The sequence below is a fragment of the Lethenteron reissneri genome, chromosome 34 (genome assembly GCF_015708825.2).
Source record: "Lethenteron reissneri isolate LAM-NWPU_2019-01 chromosome 34, ASM1570882v1, whole genome shotgun sequence".
Taxonomy (NCBI): Eukaryota; Metazoa; Chordata; class Hyperoartia; order Petromyzontiformes; family Petromyzontidae; genus Lethenteron; species Lethenteron reissneri.
In genome coordinates, this window is record NC_083812.1 from 4,673,931 (window position 1) to 4,687,645 (window position 13,715).

The following is a 13,715-nucleotide window of genomic DNA, read 5'->3' on the forward strand; positions in this document are numbered from 1 at the left end:
GGATGAAGGGGTGGGTGAATTTACCGCTCGACTCTCCCTCTCATCTGCATTTTACCACCGATAATAGGAGTGTGTGGGGATCGACCCGGGAGTGCGGACGATAAGAATATTGATGAGGCACTTTTACTGCAGGTGGTGATTATACAACAGTGTGAGCCCGACTCTTGCACGCTAACTTAAAACAGATGGTCTCTGGAAATGTGACCCCTGAAACGTAATTGTTTCGGTTAAAGCGCCGCATTGGATTTCCCACTCGTTATAACTAATGGTATTTGATTGGTGTTATAGTGGTGAAGTAATTATAGTGGTAATGACTATGGTGGTATTTACTGTAACATTAATATCGCAGGAGGCAACATTTAGGTTTATAATAATAGTTACTCTGATTAAACTTGCTCGATTATAATGAATGCAGTAGTGGTATGGTTGAAAATTACTACATTCATTTCACGTTTGGTAATATACATCTCCATAGCTTGGGGTCCTGGCTATGTAGTGATCAAGCAATTTCAATTCCAGGCAATTACACCACAAATAATAAAATAATACCGCAGCCAGTTTAGTAACACACTGCAAGTGGAATTTTACACTTTGGATTTCTAAACTGTACAAATTATGAATGGGGATAATTTATTTAAAGTGGTTTATGCAAGCATCCACAATTCCTCATGGGCAGTTCTATGATTTTGAAGGAATATTTCAGAAACTTTAATCATTCTCGAGCAGTGATATTTTACTTGGCCATTGTAGTTCAGCTATTTAGGACTGTAATTCAGGGATCTTACCACCTTGATAGAAATACCACAGTGTCAGATGTTGTCAGATGAACTACCCTTTCCATCTTTGCCAGGGTGGTGATGGTACATCGGGCTTGATGTATGGGTCAAAACATGAATAATAATAATAACTTCTATTTTATAAAGCGCCTTGTCATATTGATGTATCTCAAAGCGCTGTACATGAAACAATTAAACTACACTCAAAAACCATTAACCTTTTCCTTACATAAGTCATATTTGCTAAAACTGTACGTAATTTACCAATAGGTTCATAGTGAAATTTTTATTCTTGAGCTTGCCAAATTTGTCCAAGCACCCTATTCCGAAAATTTTGTTTGATGAAAATTTGACGGCGATTGTGCTGTGTTTTTTGACAGCAGCGACTGCAGTGGAATGACGCGGGTGTTGTTCAAAGTCGCTTTGTAAATGAAAGCGATGCCCGGTGTGCCCTCCCCAGTATACTTTTTAATGGGTCGTTAGGTTCCTTTGTTTCGCTGCCTGTAGGGGAGGTCTCGGGGAAATGCCCTTTACTGCAAAAAAAAACCTCCCAAAGATATGACCTACAGAATTTGACGGTGACATGGGAAGCTAGGAATTTCATGAAATGCTCAACTATTTTGACAAGTGACATAAGCGTATTTCTTATGTTTTATTTTTACTCAGCGTTAATTTAAAGTCTCTGCTTAAAAATACAATTTTGACTTACTGTGCAGTATTATTATTAAAATTAATTTTTTTTTAGATTTGGGCCCATTTTGTGTGGAAATGTTTTGCCAAGAAAGCAGACGCTGTACACAAAGCACTTTTGCTCCTCATATTTCAATTGACAATGCGCTGTCGTTTATCTCTCTCAGCAGAGCGTGTAATATGAAATGCTGAATGTATTGATTATCTACTATTAACAAAGCAGCTGTGATGTTTCCGTTTTTATAGAGGCCGAGTGCACGAACGTTCAGCCCCGTTCTCATGTCGATTACATTGTACCGTGTTGCAAGGGCAAACTACAAGGGCACTCTTGTTTTTACACAACATCTCAGTGCCACGCAGTTCAGGGAAGGCTAAATACAAACCAGGCCTAAGAATTGGCAATGCATGTCCTTTCAGTTAACGGGGGGGGGGGGGGAGGAGACGATAAAACATGATTAGGAAGAACCCTGGGAAAGCAAGCTACAGGGGGAATTAATTTACTAATTACAGCAACCGTTTCCTGTAAATTGACTTATATTTTACAGCTCTTTGTCAAATCACTGCTGCGTATGCCTCTCCCTGCACCATCGTAGGCATGGGGAGGGTTGTTTTAAAGCAGACTCCTCGATGGCGGCGGTCAGTGTGGTGTTGGTGAAGGCTGGAGTGGGGCAGCCAGGACCGGTTCGGTTATTCACTTACTGCAGAAATGTTTCTGTGGTCAGGAATTAAGCTAAGGTTGATGGGTTTATAGCGCAATGCACCAAACGCTGCATGACCACTGCACTCTATAGGACGGGGGTGATTTAAATTATTAAAATCCTGTTTGCGTTCAATTACGGTAGTAGAGATACCTGCGTGTACATCTCTTTGTCTGCACGTGCTGTGACTGGATTCCATTTAAACACAAAAATCTGCACTTGTACTGTATTTCGCATTCACTAATGTGTTATCCTCAAAATACAAGCAACAAATTGTGCGTATGAGAATAAATAATTGTCAATTTATGTAAATAATATGCGAATGTGACATTCACCCGAACGCAATAAACGAGGGACGGTACAAACAAATCGGAATAAACGAGAAACAATGCAAGCGACGCAGGAAACAGGGAGAAAAATAATAATCAACATCTTTTTTATCGAATCACGATCCTAAATTGTGATTTATTATCCCTTGGGCCGGTGATTTAATTGTTACATGTTTGATATCCACTGCAGGGTGTCTATGCCAGCACATTGTATAATGAGCAAGTGGACCTTTCTAAGAGCGTGCATGCAAATGAGATTTCTCAAATAAATGTTCTCATCTGAGACTTCTCAGATCAGAATATTTATTTATGCTGGAGAAATCCCATGAGCTATAAAACTATTTCACAATGGACGGCTACAACTTACGCTTGCCGGTTTGCTCTCACCGTTGTGTTGACAAAAAAAACAAAGTATATTGACAACCAGTTAATGGATTACGATGGCCAGCACTGTTGGAGGAATCCTGCCTCTTCGTCAGCACAGCTTGGCTGCATTGATTGGTCAGGCCAAAGCAGCGAATTGCACATTACGTCTTTGTTTTTTCACTCTTCCATGGTTGAAAAAAAAAACTACAAATCACAGGGCAGTGCTCAGAGGGCAAATTGCATTTTTAAAGATCGGAATCTAATCGGGATTTAGCCTTTCCCGTAGACCCTGTGTTACAAGTACAAGAGTGTTTTTACGTAGAAATAAAGCGTTGTTGGCTGCTGCGTTCACTGTATTGTTGGTGACAGCTTCTAGATGATAGGCTTTTGGCAATGGAGGTAATTTTCCACAGCTTGTTTGGCCGTTAGTAGAAATCTGTCATTGTCACATAGGTTAAGGTTAGAAGGTGTAGTCTCGTGGTGGAATGGCCTTCGATGACAAATAATGTCAATTTGTTCTGTGACCGAAAGTTGTCTTGATTAATAATGAGTTTAGAAAGTTGAGTTACTTTTAAAAATTTAATTTGCACACATTAAAATACGTGACTTTTCAAAAAAGATGTGTTTTTTTTTTACAATTCCCTGCGGTACTCTCATACCTGCCGCCGTTTCAATAAACAAATAACACCGTGATCTTTTGAGTGCCGCTCGAGCAGGCTTGTGTTGTGCATCCACGTTCCCCATCACGTTTGTTTTCTAACATTGCTCCGCTGCCTCCTCCCCCGTGCCCCCTATCCCCTGCGCTCACCCCAGTGCGGCGTATGACATCATGCAGAATCGGAACGTCGCCATAAAGAAGCTGAGCCGCCCTTTCCAAAACCAGACGCATGCCAAGCGCGCCTACCGGGAGCTGGTGCTCATGAAATGTGTCAATCACAAAAACGTGCGTATGACACCACACGCTTGGCCGCTGTTGCTCGCGGAGAGTTCCAGCGAAAGGGTGGGCAGGTGGGGATAAAATTCCGCCCTGCAGGGTTCTGCCAGCTACGCGGGGAGGGTGGGAGCGTCCACTGGGCCTGACACGACACCGCAGGGTTCTGGGGGGGGCGGGGGAGGTGGGGTGGGTACCAGAGTCGGGGGCCTGGCCAAGCAGGGAGGGGGTAACAGCTGTGCTCTTTGGCTGCCTACTCGCATTTTAACCATCGTCATTAGAGCTGTAGTAGTCGTCGTTAAAAAAAAATAGACATGTTGATTTCATTAGCGGGACTAATTCTCATTACGTTTACTGTAGAGACCAGAAACATAAACACTCAATTATGATTCGCCAAATACAATTGCATTTTCTTTTACTGTATTAAAATACGTGCAATTCTGTTTTTTCTGGTTAATGATACGAGGTACTGGCAATATCCAACCAAACTCAGTTTTGCATTGTAGACAGATTACGTGAGATTATCCATCGTTTAAACTCCCGGTGTAAAATAATACGTTACATGTTGCAGTGCAATTTTCTTGCTGTGGTTTTCACACCTGATGATGATTGCTTGTGTTGCAATCGAAACGTCGTGATAATTTTATTGATTTATTTTTATTATTTTATTATTTCCCTTCTACGTGACTTTACCGAAAGAACCAAGAATATGTTGCAGTGTGTTACAGATGTTTGACTGCACCTTGATGCTAGCAATATAAACCCCATTTTAAAACAGCAGATGCATCAAGATGAACGTAATTCCATTGTTGCTTTGACTTCAAAACATGAAGCCATATGTATATAAGCCATTAACTTTTAGAATCCTGCCCATCCAAGTGTTTCTCGGTTTACACACACCACTGTCTGTGTGATAGGCTAACTGCTGTTGCGGCATTATTTGAGCTTGGGATAGCAGAGGAAAACTAGGTCCCTAATCGGTACATCGTTTTGTTGAATTGCGATCACGACTGCACACTTGTAAATTGCCTTGCGTGCGTTATCTCTTGCAGATCATCTGCCTTTTTAATGTCTTCACGCCACAAAAATCACTGGAGGAGTTTCAAGACGTGTAAGTTATTCACATGAATGCCTTGTTAAAAAACACATCCCATCACATTTATCACAGCAGCACAGATTATTGTATAAAGTACATCTGGCTTGTGTTTTATATAATCCAGTACAATTGTGCAAGTACATTGCTATATATTTTTGTATATACACGACTTGTATTGAAAACCTGATAAGAACCAGTGATTAATCATACTGCATGTGAACATGATTGAAGCAAGCATTGGCACTCAGTTACACTCGGCATGCGAGCACCGCACAGACGCAACGGTGCACTTTGATCTATTTTAAAATAACAAATGTTTAGCTCAACAAACCACCTCAAAGACAACGTGAACTAATTGCATTATCTGAAAATTAACCACCACCCACCTACTTTGGCGACTATGAACGAGTCGGTGTTTTCCAGAGTGTTCACATATAAGCAAGGTTCTTTGTAAACCTCACGTAAGCTTTGCCAAATTAGTGGTGTACACGGAAACACACGCGCCTTGTGCCTGCAGTCTGGAACACCTGTGCTGGCTTATGGGACGTGGATTCTGGATTGATGTCTGGTGTGTGTGTGTGTGCACGCGTGTGCGGGGCGTGTGTTGCAGAGGAGCGACGCTCACAATGAGCGGAGCGCCGAGCGGCTTAAACACAGAAAGTTGGCATAGTAGGGGCACAAATGGTGTATCGGCCACACTCATCTCGGTCGGTCAACCCATGGCACCTTGGTCTGTCCCGTGACCTCCTGCCAGCGGGCATGCAACACTTCACGTGGCCTTAAAGTGCACCTAGCATGGCACAAGCGCGGTGGTGACATCACCGACACTTAGTGGCAAATGGCAGTTGTTTTGTTGTTGTGGCATGTGTTGTGACTCCGGACTTGTCTGCAGGTACCTCGTGATGGAACTGATGGACGCGAACCTCTGCCAGGTGATTCAGATGGAGCTGGATCACGAGAGGATGTCCTATCTCATCTACCAAATGTTGTGTGGAATCAAGCATCTACATTCAGCTGGCATCATCCACCGTGTAAGCGAAGAGTTTGAGGAGTAGATCCATTGAGCTGAGTTGGCACGTAGTGGGCAGATATTTGAAATTATTCCAGTAATTGTCTCGGGTATGGAAAGAAAATAATGCATCACGATGTTGACGATTGTTTATTACATTTCTAACTTTTCTATTTATATAAATCTGAACGATATCCAATTCTCTGTGTTGTTTTAATGCTATCTTGTGTATCTCTTCATGAGCAAGCCTCACCCTTTATGAGTTTTAAAGAATAAAAATAAATTCCAGCCATTCTCACTCCACTAATGGATTGATGGCCTCCTCACGCCACATCTATCATGGGGGATTTTTATGGCCGTAACTTCATGCTGGTCAGCACACGGCTTTGGTCAAGTGGAGGCCCAGGATCAGCTGAGATCTCACTCGCTGGTGATGGCCATTCCTGGGAATCAGATTTGAGTAACCAGGCTCAAAGCGCACCACTGTGGCATCGCTGCAGCCATGATAAGCATGCGGGAATGATATTTCTGAATGGGACATTTAAAACGGATTGTTGCCATTTTGCACTGAATGTGGCCGATTGGCCTCACCCCATGGGTTTTTCACTCGTTGGATTACCAGCAAAATCCACTCGCGTCAAAGGGTTTTTTTTGTGTTTACGTTTCTTCTCAGGACTTAAAGCCGAGTAACATTGTGGTGAAGTCCGACTGCACTCTGAAGATCCTGGACTTTGGGCTCGCCCGCACGGCTGGCAACAGCTTCATGATGACCCCCTACGTGGTGACACGTTACTACAGAGCCCCCGAAGTCATTCTAGGCATGGGCTACACGGAGAACGGTAACTTGGCGACCTGAGGCTCGCGCGTGCATTCACTCGCTCGGCATGTTACAGGCGTGGCTCTGTGTGACACGTTTTATATATATTTATATATAAACACGCATGCATCGCACGCAATTAACATTGGGCGTGCATTTGCAAAAGCACATTGGTTGCCACAGTTATCGTCGTCAGTCACACTTTGTGCCATTTTTGCACTTGGCATGTGTCAAGGCGTTTCACTGGAGTAGGCTTTCTCAAACTCCAGTCCTTGTGACCCACCACTATGCGCCATTCCATGTTTACCAATCTCCTCCATTCCTTTACAAGCCAAGTCGCGTTATGCCCTCCATTTGTGGCTTCGATCCTGACCTTGACGCCTGCTGTATATTTGGAGTTTGCATGTCTCTCCCCATGGTCACGTGGATTTTTCTCCAGGTTCTCTGGTTTTTTTCCTCCACGTTTCGAAAAATGCGTTTAGAGAATGTCCACACGATAAGCCACTTTGTTGAGCTCTCATTGTGGCCAGGTCACTTCCGAAAAAGAGCTATAGAGCTCAGTGGGCCTTACCCTGGTGAAATAAAATTTGTTTAGTTTTAAATAGCCCCATGTGACAATAAGAGTGTTAATTCAATTTTAAAGTGTTCTTGTGTGCAGTGTGATGTGTATGTCCCACATGCCGTATAACGTCGTTCCATGCTGCATGCATCCTTATTATTGCCAAGCAATAGCCCCCACGTGAAGTAGAGAACACTTATTAATCTGAGCGCTCTACGTCACCTAGGACACGCGCACACACGCACAAGAATTCTGTCTACATTTGAATGAGCTGTCCGCATGTCAACTGCGGCAAACACGTACGCACACACTCAGGTGCTCTCTAAGTTACATGGAAAGCGTTTTGCAATAATCAGGTGTTGCGCAGCTTGTAATCACTTGCGCTGTATTGAAACCGAGGTATGTTGGTTAAATTTGAAAAGATGATGTGCCGTGGTGGATCGCGAGGACTACAGTTTTATAAACCCTGCACTCAACTTGGTACGAGGTGAGCATCTGGCAGGGTCAATACATGCAAACCTGTGCATCTTTCATAAGTTATGTTTCTTTGTTTTAACAGTTACAAAAATAAGCACTCTTAAGTAATTTTTTATAATTCGGAAACTTAGCCCACGATGCCGACAGATGACTCATTTCGGTAACACCCCACAGAGCCGATTGTGTATTTACCAAACGTATCCCAAACAGCCACCGCAACCCAGCAACTACGCAGGCAAACCAGAAGCAACCTGCCATGCACATTTACACGTGGGTGCACTTGAGGTTTAAACGTCTCCCACCCATCACACATCGCAACCTGGCTGTGTTGTCTAATAATACTGCTGCTCTTGCTTCAACACCATACGCGTGTTGCTTATTTATAACAAGTCTATTACATGCTCTCTGGTTTGCTGTCTGCCCTGCGCAATCATGCTGGGTAGTGGATATCTGGTCTGTGGGCTGTGTGCTTGGGGAAATGATTCGTCATCGCATCCTCTTCCCAGGTAAAGACTGTATCCTTGCTAGAAGCCTAGGTGGTTGGGAAATTGACACATTGGGCTTTTAGAGCACACGTAAAAACAGCCTAGGGACCACGAGTAAAATGCTGAGCTCATTTTTAAAGTTGACTCGATCGCATCCCTGTTTTTTTTATCTCCACCATCATCGGATGTGTGTACACATTGTCACCGAGCTGTAACGGCAATGATAAATAATATATATGGTGAAGATAAACATGAGTGTCATCAGAGTCTGCAGATTAATCTTGTCACAGGGTTGTGCCATTTTTTTATTTGAATTATGTCATCCTATATCATTTGTGCCCATTTGTTTGTGGCTGTTTTATGTTTGCGTTTTTTTTATTTACCCGTACAGTTACGCCAACCGCATGCTGGTAAACTGTTCCCACCAATTCCTCTCCCATGTCCTGTTGCAGTTGACATCTGGTCAGTAGGGTGCATCATGGGAGAAATGATCAGAGGTGCCGTCCTATTCCCTGGCACTGACCGTATCCTTGCACACGCTGCGCCCAGTATGCCGACGAGAAAATTGGTCCTCGCTAACAACATCAAGGGGCTCTGCTTCTCTTGAGAGTTCGTTTTTGATCTTCACCTGACATTCAAAACAAAAACAGCCGTTGTGAATCGCTCGTTTTAATGTGAGCCATGCACATTCAAATGTGTTATCATTGAATCTTTGCTCTTCACAGGGAAACAAACACTTACACTGATTGTAACAAGGTGGCAGGGTGAAAGGCAGCAGTTCCAGCTCGTATTTGTTCAATTTAACAAATTGTGAGCAAAATGTTTGGCGTATTGTTATGTACGCTACGGAATAAAATTTGCTCCTATTGGTGACTTACAGTAAAGTAATTTTGTTTGAAGTGCAGCATTTAAATGTTTCATTTTTTAATAGTTACAGAAATAAACCCTTAAATCAATATGCTCATTTGTCAATCAAACATTTAAGTGCTCAACATTATTGGCACAATCATAGCTGTAAACGTCTCTGTTCTACTACAGTTTAGACAATGTTGAATTTTTGTTTTCACTTATTTCATGGCTTATTTCTTTTTACTGCTGACTTTTAAAAAGAAAAGCATTTTTATTTTACATTTTTATTTGCACGCGTTTGTGTTTTATGCACGTGTGCGTGCATATTTGCATATTAGTTCCGTAACCAAGCACACTGCTTGTTTTAAACCATTATTTTGAATAACAAGGAGCATTGCCGGTGCCAGAGTTTGAGGAAGACATTAAAAAAAGCTACAATTTGTTGTATGCTGCATACCGCCGCTGCTAAATTGTTAGCAGAGGGCCCTTTTTTTACGGGGCTCTGCTGCACTGCAGCCTGAGTTTTTTTCCCTTCCGCTTGACTCGGCAATTCTAACCACACTTGCAGCCCAATGACAGTGGATTTCTATTGCTCGCAACCTTTGCGGTGGTATGACCGGAGATTAATATTGTGGTTGGGGCACTTGTTGAGGCCAGGCCTAACATTTTAGGAATTAGACATTATTACATTTCCAGGGATAACATCTGCCCCCATATCTGACATGCCTCTGCACCGCTACCTTTCCTTCCCTAACCATGACCTCCCACTTCCTTTGCTCTCGTTGATATCGTTTATTTGTTACATTTTACGTTATCACGATTTTGCTTACATTTGCTTTGGCTGTTCATTATTTAGTTTTTTAAGTGCGTTTGTGTTTTTTTTTTTACTTTCTGTTTATATACGTTATATATTTGGTATATTTTTCACCTGGGCCAATTGAGATTTAATTTGGCACAGTTTAGGCTAAATAGAGTGCGTGCACTGTCAGCGATTAATGCACTACGATGCCAAAGCTCTGTGCTTGGTTAAAGTTGAACATACGCCGAACAATAACGTGATTAATGGCCAAAGCAGTGTCGGCAGCACGGCGCATTTTTCTTTAAAGCTCCCCGCCGCCCGACAAGAGTACGTGCACACGGTGATTAACGCAGTACGATGCCAAAGCTCCTCCGCGGGGTCAAAGTTTAACGTTGGGCTACACGGTAATGGCACGGTAGAGCAGCACCGGCGAGATAATAATACGGTTCCATCAAGCACACGCTGCGTTTTCCTAAGCTCGCCGCCACCCAGACATCGACCAGTGGAACAAAATCATCGAGCAGCTGGGCACGCCCATGGCGGAGTTCATGAAGAAGCTGCAGCCCACCGTGCGCAACTACGTGGAAAACCGGCCCAAGTACGCCGGCTACAGCTTCGAGAAGCTATTCCCTGACGTGCTCTTCCCGGCAGACTCCGAGAACAATCGTCTCAAAGGTGACCCGCGGCGCAACGCTCTAGCTCTCCGATGCGTTTTCGGGGGTTGCTCCAGCACGTGTTTGTTTGGCGCCGTGTGCCCGACATTTCGCTTTGCGTACCCGGGAGCTTCTCCAGGAACGATGCGATTGTTTCCAGAAAGGTTTTCTTCGGTTCATGAAAAAGTTCCAGCACGTGGAGCGGAACGTCTGGCGTCGCGCGGGACAGCCCGTAAACTCGCCGGAGAGCCATGCAGCACAACGGCGGAAACCCCTACACAGCAGTCGCACAGCAGCAACATTAACTCCCATCGTGACACGGAGTCTTATGGAGAATAAAACCACAAATTGTTCTATACAGAGGAGGCAATAAAAGGAGTCTTACATATGAATAATAATAATAACGTTTTCCATTGTTCATCCACAAAAACCTAACTTGAGTCTGAAAACTCTTTTTCAGGATGGTCCTGCATTGGGATGTTTGTCCCGATCATTGCTAGCGTGTGATCGGAAATGTGGTTTCGGAAACCCAGAGCAGCATGCAAGGGGACATAACTCAAAAGCTGCACAAAAATGTCATGGATTCATTATCTGTGCTGCCACCTGCTGATTTCCTTGCAGGCCCAGTGGGTTTGAGGAGTCTCGCAGCACACGTTGAAACCTGTTGTGCGATTCACCAAATCATCGGATGCGATGAGTTACCGATATGTGCCACCGTGCCTTTGATATTCACACAAGCCACCGATGCCTACAACCAAACCAACCTGAATGTGCCTGATCTCATCAGATCATGCAAGCTTAAGGAGCGCTGATCAAGATATGGTTTTCATTTGCCTTTTGCAGAGTTTTTGGGAAATTGTTGCCAAAAAAATATATATATATATAAATTACACTGTCACTAACACAGCGCTGTGTTGCAGCAAGCCAAGCCAGGGATCTACTGTCCAAGATGCTTGTGATCGACCCAGCCAAGCGGATAAACGTCGATCAGGCACTGGCACACCCCTACATCAACATCTGGTATGACCCCAGCGAGGTAGAAGCGGTGAGTCGATGTTTCCTTCAACCTCCATTCAATCGGAGGTCACTCATTCTCATCTGCTGCCCCCCCCCTCACCATAGTCAGGAAATCCACTCCCCTTGGCATTACGCACTGCTACAACCCTCTTCGCTAAGTGCTAATTCTTCTCCACCAACATATTTTCTCTCTCGACCCTGAACCGGCCAGGTGGCTCGGTGGCAGAGCGAGCGGCTGGCAATCGACAGGATCTGCGAGTTCAAATCCTGTTTGGGGTTTGACTCAACCCCCCCCGTCTTTCCTTCTGGGATCAAAACTTGAGTAGCACTTTTGCGCGGGACGTCAGCAACGGTCATATACCATGGGTCGATATTCCGCCGCCGTGGAGATGTGAAGCTTCCACCGCTGGCTCAGGGCTGTAAACGGGAGATGAACACCGCCCCCGATGCTCAAGGCTCATTTGAGCAGGAGATCACTTTGACTTGACCCTGAAACCCCCGAGTCCATCTTCATTGTCTCGCAAATTCTATTCTCCAGCCGGCCTAAATTACATGTTGCATTTTCATTTTGTTTCTGTGCATTTATATATGATGTGTTTTTCCCCTTTTTTCTGGCAACAAAACAGGTGTTAAGATCTTAAAACACCAAACTGAAACCTTTCACAAGGAATCATGTCTGCATTAAGCACAATGCTTGTGGTCAGAATGCAAACAAAAAACATTCTCTGATAATGCATTGTCCTTGAAACTGATTGGTCCACACCGGAGACAGCTTTTTTTTGAGCCTCGTCTCAAACAGTGTTAGACCTATTATCATATTTTGGTACTGACAAAGGAGGTCCCATGATGCATTTATGTATTTAACAACCTCAGTAATCATATATGAATTTGTGAACATTGTATTTCACACCGCGCGACAGTAAATTGTTCTGGGTGTGGCCGCGTGTAATGGGGTTTACGCTGCCCTTGAGGCCGTTCGTGAGCTGAGGAAATGGAATTCGTTTTGTTTGCTCAAATGTCAGCCAGTCATTCTCTTGAAGTAAAGTTAACCGTTGCTTGTGTTTTTCTTCCGTCACTTTCTCGTTCAGCCTCCACCAAAGATTTATGACAAGCAGCTGGATGAGAGAGAGCATAGCATAGATGAATGGAAAGGTGAGGTGCGCTGCACGAAATGATAACCATTTGTGCTGCCTGCATGTCAGAGGTGTGGACTCGAGTCATGTGACTTGGACTCGAGTCAGACTCGAGTCATGAATTTGATGACTTCAGACTCGACTTGGACTTGCATAACAATGACTTTGTCCCACCTCTGAGGTGTGGACTCGAGTCATGTGACTTGGACTCGAGTCAGACTCGAGTCATGAATTTGATGACTTCAGACTCGACTTGGACTTGCATAACAATGACTTTGTCCCACCTCTGCTGCATGTGATTGGATTTTGCAGTCATCCTGATAAAATTCTGCATTTTCTTTCAACACTACCATATTACGATAAGGAGTACATTCTTGATGTTCCAAATTGCAACAGCAATTTCAAGTAATCACTGTGATTATATCATAAGTTTCCAGGCCTTTGTTAAACCACGGCAGTCTCCCCATGCCATGTTGCGCCTTTGGTTTTTAGCTCACCACACTGCTTAGCATTGGCTGGAGAAGAGGAGTATCAGTTCAGATACCGTTCGCCACTGATGTTAGCCGTGACCGGTAATCGAACTCATGTTGCCGGGTTCACGGCACACTTGAGCAAACCGCTGTGCCGCCACTCCCTGCTGATCTGCAATATGGGGGTGTAAAACTCTGATGTTGACGGACGAATCAAAAAAGGGTCAGCAGATCACTCTGCCTTCCGGTTCTTTTCCTCGAAATAGTAAATGCCTCATTTGTAATGACACACCCATTTCTTCATTTCAGAGCTAATCTACAAAGAAGTGCTGGACTGGGAGGAGAGGAATCGGAATGGAGTGGTGAAGGGACAGCCCTCCCCCTCGGGTCAGTCACAAGAAGCTGTCACAAGAAGAATTCTTTAAGCAAGCATAACGGCGAGCATCGTTCGTTTTTATTTTAACCCGGCACCATTTCATACATCCTGTAGCCGTTTTCACATTGGATTTTGGACCAAACAAAGCGAAGCACGTGATTGTAAACATGTAAGGTGACATAATT

At 44.0% G+C, this 13,715-nt stretch overlaps 1 protein-coding gene across 2 annotated transcripts in view; it reads left to right on the forward strand.

Annotated features, from left to right (window-relative positions):
• Positions 1-13,715, forward strand: part of LOC133350571 (mitogen-activated protein kinase 8) — a 39,647-nt gene that overhangs the window by 19,873 nt on the left and 6,059 nt on the right. The window contains exons 3-11 of one of the 2 annotated variants that reach the window (XM_061565050.1): positions 3,673-3,802; positions 4,843-4,901; positions 5,779-5,917; positions 6,569-6,734; positions 8,192-8,263; positions 10,374-10,556; positions 11,455-11,579; positions 12,640-12,703; positions 13,464-13,541. In XM_061565050.1, coding sequence (XP_061421034.1) covers positions 3,673-3,802; positions 4,843-4,901; positions 5,779-5,917; positions 6,569-6,734; positions 8,192-8,263; positions 10,374-10,556; positions 11,455-11,579; positions 12,640-12,703; positions 13,464-13,541 — 1,016 coding nt within the window. Of the gene's footprint in view, positions 1-3,672; positions 3,803-4,842; positions 4,902-5,778; positions 5,918-6,568; positions 6,735-8,191; positions 8,264-8,685; positions 8,758-10,373; positions 10,557-11,454; positions 11,580-12,639; positions 12,704-13,463; positions 13,542-13,715 lie in introns of both variants that reach the window. The other variant, XM_061565049.1, reaches the window with a different exon arrangement.